Below are 17,644 nucleotides of genomic sequence, written 5' to 3'. Positions count from 1 at the left end.
ACAATAAGCTCCACGATGTAAAGAATGCCTTCGATGGACACTCTTGCAGTGCAGGCTGCGAGAGGTGTTAGTTGCTGTGCGCATGTGGTGTGAAGCGACAGTCCCGAAAGCGGCGTCGTGACTTTGCGTAATAAACGGCAGAGATTAGCGGCAATAATAGAAACAGCGGTGCCGGTGTCCACAAGGGGGAAAGTACAATAATCTTCAACAGTTACTGCGACCACGTTAGCAGGAGAGGAGCGAGGGCTTAGACAGTTCGAGAATGGCGCAGTTCTTGCCTCTTGAACTGCAGTGCTTAGTTGTCCTGGTCGGAGGGTCTGGGCCGGTGACGCATAGGGGAGGGCGATGGCCGACGAGGAGAGGGTGCGCGCTGCGGCTGGAAGTCAAGATGGTCAGTAGGGGCATTGCGAGGTGACGAGACCGGCCCGTATTCGGCGAGGGGTTGGCTGCCGGGTTGCAAGGACCGGGCACAGTTGCCAAACGTCTGAGGTCGACGGCGGCAGTAGGGGGCAACATGTCCGGGAGTGAAGCAGGCGTAGCAAATCGGTTGGTTATCGGGCGTCCTCCAAGGATTGGCGACTGTTAGTGCTGCCCAAGGTGCAGTATAAGCAGCCGGGTGTGCGGGATGTGAGCGCGTGGTGTAAGGCGGTTGCGGAAGCATACGCACAGCGTCTGCATATGTGAACGGCGTTGTTACAGGATGCATCTCTTGCGAACAGGTGACAGGAGGAGCCACAGGATGCGCTGCATACGTTAGGGGCGTGGCCACAGGCTGTACGGCTGGCGAATAGGTGACAGAAGCGCCTAACGGCTGCGCGACACGCGGGCAGTGAACACGGCTAGATAGAAGCGGCTCGTAGTGGGCAAGGGGAACAGCTTGTGCAACCACTTCCTATATAGCAGTGCGAAGCGGGGCAAGTAGACAGGAGGTGGTGTCGTGAATAAAGGGCACTAGGGAAAGTTGACTTCTTCACGAACGAAGGCTTGGACTTGCTGAAGCGACGGTGAATTTTCAGGCATGGTATCGAAACTGGACAGCAACTCACCACCGCGTTGAGGCTGCCGAGTCAGAGCGCCTTGCTTCTTCAACTCGTAGTAGCTCTGGCACAAGTTGACGACTTCGAAAACTGTGCTCGGATTTTTAGCCAAAAGTATTTGAAAAGCGCCATCGTCAATGTCCTTCAGGGTGTGTTTGACCTTGTCCGACTCGGGCATGGTGTCATTCGTGCGTCGACAAAGGTCGACAACATCCTCAATATAGCTGGTAGAATTTTCGCCAGTCTGCTGAGAGCGGACGCGCAAGCGCTGTTCTGCCCGCTGCTTGCGGACAGCAGGCCGACCGAACACTTCACCACATGGTGTATTGAAGATGCTCCATGTGGAGATGTGTTTGTGTTTGTTAAACCACAATTCGGGGACACCAATGAGATAAAATACGACGTGTCCCAGCTTGTCGGCTTCATCCCATTTATTATTGGCGCTCACCAGCTCGTAGTGCGCGACCCAGTCTTTCACGTCGGTCCCATCTGCACCGCTGAAGACCTGCGTGTCCCGTAGCCTAGGATGGCCAGGGGAGTTGAACTGGGGCGAAGGCGCCGATGGGTTGGCATTGTCAGTCATGGCGGGCGGTAGCGTGCGGCTTCGCAGCTCCAGGGTATAGCGACGCGGATAAACAGCACCCTCAACCAAATGTGAAGAGGTTTATTAGTCGTTAACGACAACGACAAGACAGCGTGAAAAACCGTCCAGAAGAGATCGGCACAACAGCGAACTGAACCACTAGCCGAGAGAGCCAGGCATTGGCGATGCTGCTCGCTGCAGGCACATCTTCTTCTTCACATACTTAAAGTCCGAGTGGCTACTGTCCAATCTATGTGGCTACACGATAGCTTACGGTTTGTTGAACCAGCGTCTTGAAGAGGCGACAGTCCACGCACGGCGATGACCCTTGTTCGTAGCGGGCTCAGGCACGCAGGTGGCATGTCCTGCATGCTTTCTCCGTAGTAGCCAAGGCCTCCGTCAGGCCTCACCTTTGTAGACGGCTTTCAACCATCTCGGGTGGCGGCGGCGATCCGGAACCCGTCATGTCTGTCCCTCATGCCGACGCAGCAGGAGCCATTCTCGGTGTTGGTAGCCCTGAACAGGTACCTCGGCCCCTGGACCTCGATCGCCAGGGAACAGGCAGGAAGAGCTCTACGAACAGTGCCCTGATCCGGTGTGCCCCAGCTGGAGCCATCGTCAGGACCACCAGGCGAGCACCAGGTCTCTGTTAGCATGGCCGCAAAACCTCCAAGGACAGCGCCCTGGTGTGGCGTGTCCTTCGGCTAAGTCTTGCTCGGCTCTCTACACGCTCCCCACGTGCCTCTCTTCTTTGTCTTCTTTTTCCTCTTGTGCCACCGCCGCACATGCCACCTGTTTCCACCGGTCGCTGGCTCGGCTTCTCGTCACCGTGCTTCTCTTTCTCAGACGTCTGTACAAACATTTCCCAAATCCACTAAAGTTCTCACGCACACGCATTAACTCTACATAAAGTTTGTTCATTCATTACAGCGATAATCATTCAAGGATGCCGTATTTGCCAGGAGCATCAAAGAGTGTCACGACCAGTGCCTGTCATGCCCTGGCCGTTCCTTGAGATACCATAGGCACGGCTGAATGTGGGCTTTGCCGGTCTTTACAGGAACACCTATTTTTTTGATGATGGGTTCCCAAAGTGGATCGAAGTGTTCCCAGTTTTCGCACTTTCAGCTGAAGCAACTATTTTCTGCATGTGAATTATGTGTTCAAACCAAATGTGGTCATGTCAAATAATGGGCCAGCATTTACCAGTGAGCTCTACTCCACATTCCTCAAGAAAACGGGGTGAGGCGAATGCTGGTGCCGCCATGTCATCCAGGATCAGACGGTGCTGCAGAGCGGGCAGTGCAGACTGTGAAAAATAAGTTGCGGAAAGCTGGCCCTGGAGATATTCACACTCAAATTGCCCGCATGCTCCTGACTTACAGGTCCCTGCCTCATGAGGTCATGGGTTGCTGTCCGTCGGAGCTGTTGTTGGGGCAGAAGCTGAGGACTGCGTTAGACCTTCTACACCCAGACCTCAGGTCTAATGTGCTACAGAAGAAACTTAAGCAGAAAATCGGATAGGACCAAGAAACAAGACCCAGAGTTTTTGGTCACTCTGGTGACCAGGTGTTCGCAAGGAACTTCCGTCCAGGTCCTGCGTGGCTACCTGCAGTCATCACCAAGCAACAAACTTCGCCCATGTATGTTCTCCTGGAGCATACACGGCATTTAATTCGACATCTGGATCACATCTGCCAGCCCCATGAGTAACTGAGTGCAGACAACCGAAATTCGGGCAGCCCTGTAGCTACAGGTCTTGCTCCAAACTTGGATATGGGTCAGAGGCAGCTAACTCCGCATCGTCTTCACGATGCGAAGTTTCAGTTTTAGTTTCAGTTGAAGATACAGCGTACAGTAATGTTGTGGGCAGTGGACAAAAAGCCTCTAAAATGGGCTTGAAAGCGTCCACTGACCATAGGATTCAACAGACAGCAAGTATTACGTGGCAAGCAATGTAATGCAGTATTGTAGCGCAAGTAAATAAAAATGAACAAAAAGAAATTCAATAATACAAATTTACATAATATAGTGTTTTTACGAAAGTGAAAAATGTCATCATACAGGAAGTGTTGAATGAAGTCAATAACCTAAATACATAATACAGGCTAAGCTTCACGAGCGGAATTCTGCCGCTAAAAACAATCATCGAAAAAAAAAGAAGAAAAGAAAGAAAAACAATACAAAAATAGAATAGCAATAGTAAAGACTTGAAGCATGAAAAGTGAAATGTAATAAGATGCACACGCTACAAAACTTGTTTATTTAGGAGACGTGGTAACTGTATGCACAACCTTTGTTCCCCATAAGTAGTTCTGCAATGCGGAACTTCCCAAAATCTGGTGTCACGTGTACGTTAAGTGACAAGCAAGCGATGCTTCTAAGGGATTGGAATTTTTTTCTAACTTCTGATTCATAGCATTTCATGAGGATATGTTCATATATGTTTCGAACTGAGACCAAATGCAACTCGCGGAAAAGTGGTTCTGAAGGACTATCGTGTAAAGTATTTGCAATGGCTTGAATAGCTTTTTGTTTTATAATGTGTAGTTTCCTCATGTTAGAAGCAGTTGTAGTACCCCATGCTAGGTAGCAGTAACTTAAAACTGAAAGAAACAAAGAGTTGTAAATAATAAGCTTCACAGTTTTGGGAAGTGAATAACCCACCTTGCATAATATACCAGCGACTGAAGCTAATTTGGCTGCCGTAGCTTCCACATGAGGATCTCATGACATGAGCTCTTTGAAAAGAACACCTAGACATTTAACTGTAGATACTAAATGAATATGTGAATCCTGAAACTTCAGCACAACTTCGTCATGAATTTTACAATTCTTGGGTCTAGGCAAGATCACAGGAAAAACGTGGCAAGGAAAACAGAACCTGATGTCACAGCAACCGGTACTCCATTCCTGCATCGATATACCAGAAATCATCAACCAGTATCGCACTGCTCACCTTAAACAATTGTTTGCATCTATTAATGAAGGGGGGAGGAATGTGATAAGATCAGTTTGTCGTTCTGGCAACCAGGGGTACCGATGTTTGCAAAGAAATTAATAGACTACATGGCCAGACAGTCAGTGTGAAATTTTCAAACTACCTGTGTGTGATTTGGTTCGGCGACCGGCTTGGCCGAGGACTACTGGGTTATCACAGTGCCAAAGGCTTCAAGCACGCAGGAATGTGCCACACTTTGCCTATGAGTGTTCCTTAACTGCACTAATTAATTGAGAAGTCTGAAAAAAGTTAAATGCCCTCTCACAGGGATAACCTCTTTGTACACAGGGCTCAAATGGTGCAAAATGATGTGCCACCCACATAGTTGCAATACTTATGCAATACGTACTGTTAGAACTGTTACAACTTGCAGAACTTGAAATACTCTCTCTCGTCTTGCAGACAACCTTGTAAAGCACTGGTGCGAGTTTCGCAGAAACTGATAAAAAAATTGAAAAGTGTATAAATGAGATAGAGTGGTTTGAGCTGTATATAATAGAATAGACATTAAGGTATGCCGTAACCTACATTACGCACAAGGACCACGAACATCTGGTGTATTGTGGCCACATGCACTCTTGTGAGCTTACCTCCTGTTGCGCAGTGTTTACCTCACTGGACACGTTTTTTCCCTTTCCGTGTAAGAAAAGAATATATGCGTGCTTATGCCACTAGTTGCACTTATGGGTGTGCCATGGTACATTGTGCGAATTGAGAGATGCCTAAATTACCGGCTTATGGAGTAGGCTCAAAAAGTTTAGCGAATTGAGGTTAAGTACATGCAGCTTGTGGCTCATGCTGCAGCATGTGGCTGTGAACCATGGTTCACAGATCCGCAGGTTCTCTGAAGAAGCGTGAAATCATCTACACGCCTGCCTTTGGAAGCATACTTTATTGGAAAAATAAAGATCTTTGTGTTAGCAAGCCGTCCTTATTTTTTAGTGCTTCTTGCTGGTTTATCTGTTTTTTTTTCTAAGTTTTCCTTATTTGTTGTTTTGTTCAGTGCTGGTGGTTCTTGTATCGCTCATTGAATGTTTTGCCATTGAATGTTTTGCATATGCGCACCAATGTTGAACATTGCTTTGGCGCATTGTCCTGTATGTACATAAGATGGTCAGTCAGACACAATAAACAGCTGGTAGTGAGCGCTCTGTGTGATGTGGGGCTCTCGTGTGGAAGAGCATGTTTTTGGAATTTCCAAGTTGCGTCAAATTCACTTACAATAAGATGAATTACCAGCTAGTCCAACAAGTTTTAATAAGCATATCGTGTGCTTCTTGCTACGTCAGACGTCATGATTTTCCCATTCTGTTCGGGAATATGGAGATATTAATAGAGTGGGGGGGGGGTATGTCTGGCAGAAATCGAGATGTATTCGAGTATCCGATTGACGGTTGCTTGCTCCAGGAATTTGCATACTTGCACTGCTGGCAGAGTTCTTGCCTGCAATACCTACTTTGAAAACTTAGTTTGAAAGCTTCAATGATCATGTTTTCCAGCCAAAGCACATTGGAAATATCGTCACACTGGTCATTATTATATTGTTTATTTTGCCAGAAAAAAATAGGCAAATGGTCGCATTGGGACGTGCTGACATAGAGAGTTGCAGGCGACATGCTGCCTGTGTGTCACTACTGTGTTGCAGTGAAGATGTCTTGTTTTCTGCTTGCGCGCATTTTAGTTGATTACGACAGCGTTTTTTTTTTTTTCCAGTTGCAGCAAACGACCAGTTCTGATTACTTCAAAGAATTCCAAGTTCCATCCATCCCACTTTTTGTCTGTTCTGTTAATTCGAAAACCCACTTGATTAGAAGATTTCCTGCAGCGCCAGTGACATCAAATGAAAGAGGCTTTACTGTACTTCAAAAATTTACTGGGAGCACTTCTGAGGAATGCTAGCAAGGTAAAGCTGTAGAATTTTTTGTTTTGGGTCTTTCATAAGTTGCTTTAGTTCTTGGCTCATATGCTTGATAATGCTATCAGTATGTCAGCTACCAGACTGTGAAGAGACGTTATGCTTGTGCTTTAACCTTCTTTGGAACAACTCCGGCAATTCATGGGTTTGTTTTTCTAGCATTTTCGAGGGAATGTGGGACATAGCAAGTTATGCAGTGTTGGACCATGTGGAAAAAGTAATACCAGAGTTTGTCTATGCTCTCACCAGAATCATATGTATTAACAAAAACTTCAAATTACGTTGCGAGGTGATTTAGCACACATACAAAATACAATGATATAGAATTAGCAGTTTTCAAGTTGGAGTTTAACCCATATGTTTTCGACATCACTTTTGTCTTGCATAATCGTGAATGTAACTTTTACTGCATCAATCCTTTCTCAAATGAGTGCAACCGGGGAGAATGATATATCTTTGCGAAGCCATGTTTACGTGATGCCTACGATTTCTGGTTCATGTTAGAGAATACTTTCTAATACGTCTAACTTGTTCAGTATACTCCGAGCATTAAAATTTATGGCACTTTAAGAAATATTGAGCATATTCTTTTATTGAAGGACCCAAACACACGTATCATTTCTGATTCTTGCCATCCCAGATATAAATTATTGACACGTGCGGTTCTTTTGGTTTACGAAGAAAGCCGCTATCACTTTCTGTTAAGCGCAACGCAGGCCGCGTTTATCTTGTATGCCACTCTGGAACGCGTTATGACGCGTGTATAAAAGACTGACACGTGCGGTTCTTTTGGTTTACGAAGGAAGCCGCTATCACTCAGATGTCACGAGGTTGTGATACACGCAGCACTTGAGAGGAAGCACGCAGGAGTCAGGGCGGTGTCAGGCGAACTGTTTATTGGGCGAACTTGTGCCCAGCAAAACAGGGCCAAACACAACTCACAGCAACAGCGGCGTGAACAGTCGTCGGCCGACGGAAAAAAAAACTCCCCAGTGGCGCACTGCGCCGGCTTTTATACACGCGTCGTAACGCGTTCCAGAGTGGCATACAAGATAAACGCGGCCTGCGTTGCGCTTAACAGAAAGTGATAGCGGCTTCCTTCGTAAACCAAAAGAACCGCACGTGTCAGTCTTTTATACACGCGTCATAACGCGTTCCAGAGTGGCATACAAGATAAACGCGGCCTGCGTTGCGCTTAACAGAAAGTGATAGCGGCTTTCTTCGTAAACCAAAAGAACCGCACGTGTCATTATGTTGTTAATTTTAATCTTTTCAAACATGAGCTTTACTTTAGCACCTTTTTTTTTCATCCACAACTGAATTCCACAGGTTCTTTCGCATACTCATAGCTCTCTTAGAAAAATCCCCTCAAATGCTAAATTGTATTTCTTTAAGTATTGAGAAATAGATCAGTGCCTTCATTTTTTCACGTAAGTCGGCAAAGGGCATAGTAACAGGTCTGTTTTCACCGTTAATTTCTTACCACTCATGTTAATATGAAGCGTGGAAACTTGGGCAAGTAAAACATAACTGAATTTATACGAAGAGTGCAATAGACAAGGACGGAGGAAGGTAACAACACGCAGCGCTGGCTCAAAATTTACCTTGTGCATGAGACATTCCACTGTTTATTTGTCATCTTCTGTTAGGCCTCTAATTATTAGGTTATTATGCCTTGAGCAGTTTTCTATATAGTCAAAAGGGACATTTTATTATCATATTCACTCGCAGCACAGTCTAGTGACGAAAGGGGACTGTGAACGTTGTCGAAAGACTTGAGTTCTTTTTCAATAGCCTTAAATCTATTATAAACCTGTGAGAGGAAAGCCTCTGATGATGCTTGTTTATCTCCAATTTCCATCACTTTCGCAAGTAGTTCTTTTTCAAACTGCACAAGCTGGTCAAGAATGGCATTATTGTTAGGTCCTGGGTTTTCTTCAATATCCTCAGAAATTTTAAGCAACAGGGCCCATTACAGACAAGCATTCAGTGATGCAATGACTAAGGGAAAGTGCGTGAGCACGACACCACTAATAAGCAGATACAATCACTGCACGTAGAAACCATATTTGTTTTTACCAAGCTGCTCAAGAAGCAAAACTTCAGAAGACATGGTCACGGCGGTGCTGCCATGTCCAAGCTCATGGCAAATCTGATTTAGTGAGGGATCGTTAACATCGCGGGCATACATTTACGTTGGAACACCTGTAATCTCTTAATTTAAAAGAAAGAAATAAAAACATTTTTCTATAAATGTGCCCCTGCGTCTCATGAAAAACAAAGTAGAGCTTTGTCTAATTTGTCTAATCTCGTTTCTTTTTTGTTTTGCTCCGTGTGGCCCGAGTCCACTTTGTCACAAGACGAAGTTCAGCAAAGGTTCAGCAGTTACGCTTCACCACCTTGACTTTTTGGTGGCACCATTTCAAATTGGATCATGAAGTTCACAATGGCTGTTTTTTTTATTCTAAAGAAAACCAAAACTCAACAAAGCCACTAGTGCACTTGAAGCCACAAACACGAAGAGTAGGCGACTCCGCCTACTGCTCATTATTCCTGTGGTGGCTTAACAATTGCAGTGCCAGAGTTTTCTGCAGTTAATTTTACAAGACTCTTTATGGCACCAAAATGGGCTGCTGTATGGAGAAGAGGGCCTTCTGGGGTGGCTGTGATTAAGATCAACTGCCCAACCCAGCACACTCCTGCCTCAATAGCGTAAGCTTACTCACCGCCTTGCTTTTGTGTCTCCGCAAACTGAACTGGTTTGTTGTGATGCCTTCTGTGGCTCCATTCACAATTGCATTGTAGGTGACTGCTGCAGACTGAGGCATCATAGAGGCGTGGCTCTCGATTTTGCTTGGCACACATGAACTGGATAGGCTGTATTTGTGATTGCGACAATAGCAACTGCAGTCAAAGCTGACACAAGCAGTCGTATCTTTTCACCACATGCCTTCAGAACTGCTTGGTTGTCATCCATGATTGGGCATTAGATAATGTTGGTTTATTCAACGATAATATTTATTCAACAGCAGATGCAATGATCTGCAGCTTTGTTTCAACTATGGACGTTGAACAATATGGCCGTAATACTTCCCCGACACAAAATAAATACTGTACTTGTGTATCAATTGAAAAAAATGAAGTTGCCTGGTTGTTGCAGGCATTTTTTGTTGTTTTCTTTATATACTTTGAATAAATTGGTGGGTTTAGGCTTAGGCTTGTTGGTGATTGATCTTGAAGGAGACTGTTGCGTGCAAAAAAAGGGTATGCTACTAAGAACACAGATAAACAGATGAAGCACAGTCATTTGTGTTTTGTCTAACTATCTGTGTTCCTTCTTTTGTTTCTGTTTTACAGCGAAAGCTGTCATAAGATTCCAACTCTGGTCACGCGCAGTTGTCCACCGCCACCACCGTGTCCGTAACCACACCGCGCGAAATCAGAAAAAAAAAAAAAAAACAGCTAGCACCAATGACACAATGGGGCTCGAACCCGTGTCCGCTAGTTGCTGGCCCAGTATTCTACCACTGAGTTATGCCGGTGCTTGTAACTTGTTGTCAAACTTTCCTAAGGCAGGCTTGACCCAGCACCAATGACACAGTGGGGCTCGAACCCGGGTCCGCTGAGTGCCAGCCCAGTATTCTACCACTGAGCTATACCGGTGCTTATGCTTTGTTGTCAAACTTGCCTTAGGCAGCCTTGATGTCGGGAAAGCAATTGCGTTAATATGACTTATAAAGCATTTTAAAACAGCGAAAGCACAACCAGTCGTCGCACAATGCGAATAGCGTAACGAGTTGGCCGTCCAGTGCTTCAACCCATCGCAAAAGCTTGTTCTTGTTCCCCTATGAACTGTGGCGCATACCTACTTCAGCCACAATTCCTCATTGTCGTCAGTCACTGAATGAACATTGGCACAAAATTCCTTGCAAGTGTTTAGCGGATACCACGCTTCTCAGAAGAATGATGAAAAATAGCGTAGTGAATGCCGGCCTACTACCCAGATAAATTTATTAATGATCACCTACTTGGTATCAAGCAAGTGTGCATGCAGTAGTTACCCAATGAGTGTTTCGGAAAGGCTCTGAAAGGCTGCTTTTCTAGCTTTCGCTGTGACTGTGCAGCGCCTTCCACGTAGACCTGGCGTTATTTTGCATGCAACGAACTTGGACATTTTTTCCAGTCTCATGAAATGCAAAGTAACAAGTTATTGCTCTATTGGCAATGCAACAGCGTGAGCGATCACTAACTTGCCTTTGTCTGGAAATTAATGAAGGTGGTTTTGTTTTGTGTTGCAGTGGCATGCTACTTGGCAGCGTACTTCTGGTGGCCCTGCAGGGTTGCTGCACTGTCTTGGGAACGGTGTTGGTGACCTACGAGGCGAACAACTTGGTGGTGGACCTTGTCAGTGCGCCACAAAACTCAACTCTGTTTCTTTTGCAACTTCAGTCCCATGCCTCCGGTTGCATGGACACAAAGGCTGCAACTGTGAAAGAAGTGCTTTTGATCCAAGTGAGTGGCGGCAAAATGTGCTTTGTCTTCATCACACAATTCACTGTGTTGCTTAAAAAAGCACTGACACAAAAAATTTGCATCTTGTTTTTTCTGGCTAGGTTACGGCCCACTTATCATGGCTGGAAAGCTAGTTTTCTTGTGCGCACGACGGTCGATTATTTGGAAAGGGTCTTACTCTACCCGTTTGCAGTTGCGGTATCAGAGAGCGCCGAGTGAGATGGGACCTAAAGTGTTTTTATGTGTAAACGTAGCTGTCTATGTGAGGATGAAAGCCTCACTGCACTTTAGCACCACGTTGACAGTTTTTGCAACAAAGGCTCTTTCGAAGACGATAACTTAAACGTGTACCCCCCCGCCCCCCCCCCCCCCAAAAATTTACTGCCGATGCAAAACATCTAGGAGAGAGCACTTGCAAGGACCACTGCAGCCAGCACAAACTTGTGACACTGGTGACAGTTGGTTGTTTACAAAGAAAGCAGAGGTGTGTGTCCTATGCTGTGTTGTGACATGCACTTCGAAGTCAATTTCGAATATGTTCTGGGTTACTAAGCTATATAATTCGTTGATAGTGTAACTGCAAGATGACAGGGAGTGCATACTCTTGCACCACTTTGTTTAGCTAGAATGTTGGTTGTTGAGCAAGTTGGTACATACATGAACTCAGAGAAAGCCTAAAACTTTTAAAGAAGAAAAAAAAAAAAAAGAGGAAGAAGCAGTGTTCATGGCCTCTGCTTCTGCCTCTCAGTTTTCTTCCTTTTTCGACTTTTTAGTGGCTTTTTCAAGTTTAAGTGCTTAGCTAAACTATGTCCAGTAATAAGAGATCCTGGAATCTGAGCTGGGTGTGGTGAAGGTCACTGCATCACCTTTATGGAACCCCAGGGTTTCGTGTTGGCCTTTCCTTCCTTGTTTGTTTAATAATACTGTCAACACCAAATGAGTGCTTTTACAGAAGTGGAAACAAAAGCAATTATACAAGACAACATATGGTGTTCTGATGCTATTAGAGGAAACGAAAAGGCCAAGAAGTAAAGTACATTGCAAAAGAAAAACTTAGAGCAAACACAGGCATGTACACTTGCATAGTGCTCATTGAAAATAAGAAACAGGCATGTACAGTCAACTACGAAAGTTAATGGATCATGCGAGTGCCAGGCCAGGACCCTCTTCTCATCATTTCTACTACGTCATCAGAAGTAATTGACAAGAATTAATGCACTGTCGGAGATGCACGCCTCTCTTAATCGATAGCCTGTCTGTTCTGTGGCTGGTCGCAACCCTGTAGATTTTAATGCGGCACTCTCTTCGGCGGCCACGGCTACTTGCTTCTGTCTCAAGAGCAGTCATTCAGCATAACTGTTATCAATAGCAATCTTTCTTGCAAAGCGATATTGCCCAACGATATGCCATTCGAGTCATGTCGTGGTTCTGCGTGAGAACTGTGAACAATATGCAGCGCAACAACAGAAAATTGAAAGGCCATTCAATATAACAAGACCCATTTCTGCCTCTGCACGGTGGTCGACGATAGATGGTGATGCGGACAAGCTGTTTGGCATGCAATTGCGTGGTCTTTGGTGATTGTCTGTACAGTTGCGTTCTGTGCATTAAAAAAAGAAGACAGAGAGGCTTAATGAATTGACACCATGCACACAAGAATAAAAAGCAATAATAAATATAAATGTTATGGCTCATTGCATACCTGCCAACCCTCCCAAATTGCCCGGGAGACTCCTGCGTCTTGACCTAATCTCCCAATTGTACGAGTGGTATCTGGAATCTCCCGAAAAGTGGCTGCTGCAGCTGGGACTTTTTCTGTTTTTCTTTTCTTTTCGTCTTTTTAATCAAGCATGTACGCCAGCTTTTCCAGCTGCAACAGTTGCAGCGCTGCGGAACAGCACTCTCCAATATACGTTTACTTCATTGTACCCATATTGGGGAGTACTGCTAAGTATATTCTAGGCATTATAGCTCCGTGCATCTGAGCGAAGGCCAGTGGCAGCGATATGTGCTCGTCACCGCACCAAAGGTAGGCGAGAGATAAAGAACCGCAACTTGTCTGTCTGTCTTGGGCCCCAGCATTTCGCACGCTAGGCCTATTCAACTTGCCCAGGCATCAGTTGTGTTTGTTACAGGGTCATGCGGTTGCATATTTCCCTGAGTTCAGTTGAAAGGTCGATAGCAGCGTCAAAAGCTAAGAAGCAATTGCAAGTGTTTCTAAACTCGTACACAAGGGAGTTTCTATGCTTTGTGACTTCGTGGAAAGGTGACAAGTACAGATTTTGCGCCATGTGCATCTACAATGCGAGTATTTCGCACGGCGGCAAGGCGGAAATAAAGATGTGAGGATGTGAAATGGTATAGGTGCGGGCGTACGATAACAGCTGTCTGAAGGATGGCTGCAGATGCCAAAAACACAGTTGCAGAGACTCTGAATTGCCATGCTTTCGCAATCGCAGTGGATGCAAGCAATGACAACAGGTCGCTAATGTCTTGGTCTTACTAATTCTCGGTATGACCCCCCCCCCCCCCTGCTGTGGTTTCCCGAATTTTTAGGCTTCTAGGTGGGCAGGTACACATTTGTAACAAAGAAAATAAACAACATTAAAGCTGCAGTAGAAGCACTCACGGATGAAGGCATGATGACTGGGTTAGTTTGTTCCGTTCTATAATTGCCCTAAAGAAAGGTGGTATTTAAGTGCGTCGTTTCGGGTGACTAGCGGCATATATACAAACTGTGCACTCATTCCAAGTTTCTTGCATCCCACTTTCTATATTAATTCTGAAAGCCACTTAGGTAATTCAAAGGTTTCTCGACGCCCCAGTGACATTGAATTAACAATTTTTTGCTCTATATTATTCGACTGCTTTCCCTGCTGTAACACGGGAGAAAAGAACATAGTCCAAATTGTCTTGGACTATGTGGTCTGGATCTCTCACTGCTGCTCATATAAACGCGTGTATGTGTCTCTCGTGCACTCAGTTTCATGCATCATGCGCAGTGCTGTTGAAGCTATGCAACCCCGCAGGAGCGTTTGCACAAGCAGGCTTTTGGTGTGTGGCACCACCGCGGACCCGAGCTAACGGGGGGGGGGGGGGGGCTGCGACTTCCTCCTACGCCTAGCCGTGGGTGGCTGAGCCGTGTCTCGGAAAAAGGGGATTTCGGAGGATGAGTGGATGCCGGGTGATTGGACCTTTAACGCTCCCCGGCGGAGGCAACACACCACTTTGGCCTTGGCTTCACATAGACGGCACCCCTGGGCTGACCCACCCAGGGAAATTGATAGTCACCTTTTCCTATCTCTCTCTCTCCCTACGTCTTGTCTTTCTCACTTCATTTATTTATTTCAGTACCGTCAGGGCTCGGAGGTGTTACAGAAGGCAGTGGGTAAGAGTATACATAATAAGAAAAATAAGACAAAAAAAAATGCTTCTGAGAGTAAGCATCGCATTCAACAGCAGCCTTAAATGCAGTGACATAGGTCAATTGGGCAACAGAGGAGGGTAGGTGGTTCCATTCGTTCGAGGTAGTGGGAATGAAGGAATCGTAAAAGAACTTGGTATGCGGAAAAGGAATGTGTACTGGTGTGGGGATAGTCGCGTCTATATGACATGTAGTGTGGTTTGGAAAGAAGGTCTTGTTTTAGTTGTGGATGGTGGTAAATTTTATAAAAAAGAACAAGACGGGACACTTTCTTGCACGAACAATGAAGTGGAAGGCCCAAAACTGTTTTCATATGTGATACACTAGACATGCGTGCATAGTCAGATAGGATCTACTTCTCCCTTCTGTTTACTTCCACTTTTCCTGGCCGCAAGAGTTAACCCTGTGTAAATAGCCCACATTGGTTTAGGCACATTGGGTTATAGCAGTGTTGTACGGCAGACGTCGGCAAGCTTTCAGTATCTGCAAACTTGCAGCGTTCCCTCGTTGGGCTCTGTGGTGGGTGGCCGCCAACGCTGCTGAACAACATACAACCAGCATGCATAAAGCATTCTTCTTGCTTAGCTGTCGAGCCTCCTCAAAACACGGACGCAATGAAGACATCAATTTTTTTCAACCGGCCAAGAGATTCCCTCACTTTCATGTTGTACACTGTGATAAAAGTAATAAGCAAGCCAGACCTGTATTCCTCTTTACAGTTGCCAGGTGTCTAACAGAAACTCTCGGTGCTGGGTACAACGTTACCAAAATGGCCAGCGGAGATCTGCTTCTTGAGATATGAGAGAAAGGCCAATTTGAAAAGCTGTACTCTTGTACAACTTTTGGCGACACACGTAGGCGTATCACCCGGGGGGAGGCAAGTGCGGCGCTGCCCCCCTCCCATTGAGAATAGTGAGAGGGGGCTGAGCCCCCCCCCCCCCCACAATTTCGACAGTGGTCATTCTTGGCTGCCCCCTGAGAAACAAAGTGAGGGAAAATTTTCATCCAGCACCGCAGTCACGTAATTATATATAATAAATGTTTTAAACACATTTTTCTAAGTTTTTTGCTAGGCAGGCTCTTTTTCCGTGTCTCGTGAACGGGATACACTTCTTAAATTTTACGCGCTCCCTATCCATCATCCGGGAATGCAGTGCCATGTCAGCAGTGAGGCAAACGCGAACCATAGACAGAAATAAAAAAAGCGGGAAGAAAAACAGAGAAATAAATAGAAATAAATAGAGAAGAACAGAAAAAAAAAGGAAAACAGAGACAGGACGAAAGGTACAAAGACAACTTGCCAGGTCTGCACTTTCTCCATGCTTGGCCCCAGTATACCTGCAAAGTTGCTTTTTTGTTTTTGCTGTGGCTGCATAACAACACTGCAAAAGCCAGAATTTTCATGATTTGTGACTCGTTCACAATGTGAACGCGGCTCAAGATCCCCGTGCCGTGTTTCAATACGAAGTGTCCTCTGATTCAATACCTTGTTACGTACCAACAATGTGATTGTGGGTGGTGACTACCTCTTTTTGAAAGGTCGTGCCGATTTCGGCTGTCCGCCAAACTCATTTTCCTACCTTTGCGTTGCATATTTGCATGCTGCACGCTCGGTGCGCTCTGAAGAACGTCTGAATTAACTGGGTTGCGTCCAAATTTTTCCAAATCAATGAGAATTTGGTTGCCATTAAACAATAAGTACGCTGGCCGGGCCAGATAATTATCCAGCTTACCGAACTAATGTGTGTCGAATTAACAAGCTGTTGCTGTACTGGCAAACTATTACAATTGAAAATTAGCGCACTGTTTGTCTTCAAGATTTCTCCAAAATACTTAGTCAGCTGCCTGATTCGTCTAGAAAGTGAAAATTTAAGACTTTAAGGAATATGAAATGCAAGACCTTCTTCCTAGTCATCTTATTTACAATGTTGAAATTCTAGTTTATAAATTTTGCAAAGTTTGCAGTGTTCTAGTTTGCAAATGAAATGGTCAGTCCAAGGAGGGCCTAAATGTGGCAGGCACCAAGGAAGCGTTTTGGGAACATTTCTGGTTATATTTGGCGTAGGTGGGATTGAAGCAATGACAACACTAAATTAACAATTCATGTACATGATATCAGCCTATCTTTGCAGAACATCGTTGGCGCAAACTTAAAAGACGAAAGAAGAGACTCGGAAAAGTGCACACTCGCAACTGACTTTTATTGAACCGAAGCTCATCTTATAAAACCCTCACGCATGCGTACAATCACAAGAAGAGACCAACCAACTATAATCACAATCTATCAGATAGAAAATCAAATTCATTATCATACAATGACAGAGATGGAACACTGATACATTGTTTGCCAAGTTGTCTAATAAACATCGCCTCTGCTAATTCACGTGCCACTTTGTCTTTGCTTCTTAGCAATATTCTCGTACGGTGTAGTAGTGGTTCACACGAGCATTTCTTACAATGATGCGGCAAATGCGAAGCTGTGCCTTTTCTCATTGACAGTGCATGTTCCCTTAAGTGATAGTTTATACAACGGCCCGACTGCCAATGTACACCTTGCCACAACTGAGCAGGATCAAGTAGAAAATGCCTACCAAACAATTCAAAAACTTCCTTTCGTGCTTCATTAAACAATGAGCACTTGGTACGCCACACGAACAAGCACAAATGCACGAAAGCCTCCAAGGTGCCGAGAACACGACAGGGACCTCAAAACGAGAGGCGACATGCTTCTATGAATGAGCCACTCTGTGCACATACGGAATGACAACAGATCGCTTCTTCTGTGTTTTTTCCTTTGTGCCAGAATCGCCGGTGGCGTCATGTCGACATTTTCTCAGTAAAGCTTCGCACACTGTCGTTATTACCAACAAAGGAAAACCCGCAAACACGAGCCTGGTTATTTGCTCCCTGAAACTTTCATCAAGAACGTGGTGGCAAGACCTAGTAAGAGCTAACTGTAAGCTCGTACTAGCAATGGCCATTTTACTACTTTAGAATGAGCGGAATGATACGGCAAAAAAGACTTCTGAGCACGAGGGTGATACATCCAACACACATGGCTTTTGTCGAGCCTGAGATGAAGATCTAAAAACTGCAATTCGTCATTGACTGGAAGCTCATGTGTAAACTTGAGCCCCTGTCCAAATGCTCTAAGCTTATCTAAAATAAGAGT

At 45.2% G+C, this 17,644-nt stretch overlaps 1 protein-coding gene across 10 annotated transcripts in view; it reads left to right on the top strand.

Annotated features, from left to right (window-relative positions):
• LOC119163037 (uncharacterized) overlaps positions 1 to 17,644 on the top strand; it is a 214,165-nt gene that overhangs the window by 12,123 nt on the left and 184,398 nt on the right. For 4 of the 10 annotated variants that reach the window (XM_037414931.2, XM_037414934.2, XM_037414930.2 and 1 more), the window contains exon 2: positions 10,835 to 11,048. In XM_037414931.2, the coding sequence (XP_037270828.2) occupies positions 10,839 to 11,048 (210 nt within the window). In that variant the 5' untranslated portion in view covers positions 10,835 to 10,838. Of the gene's footprint in view, positions 1 to 3,005; positions 3,264 to 6,334; positions 6,525 to 10,834; positions 11,049 to 17,644 lie in introns of all 10 variants that reach the window. The other 6 variants (XM_037414925.2, XM_037414924.2, XM_037414932.2 and 3 more) reach the window with 3 other exon arrangements.

The sequence above is a fragment of the Rhipicephalus microplus genome, chromosome 9 (assembly GCF_043290135.1).
Source record: "Rhipicephalus microplus isolate Deutch F79 chromosome 9, USDA_Rmic, whole genome shotgun sequence".
NCBI classification, from domain to species: Eukaryota; Metazoa; Arthropoda; class Arachnida; order Ixodida; family Ixodidae; genus Rhipicephalus; species Rhipicephalus microplus.
The sequence above is the reverse complement of the archived record's forward strand: the minus strand, read 5'-3'. Positions and strand labels throughout refer to the sequence as shown.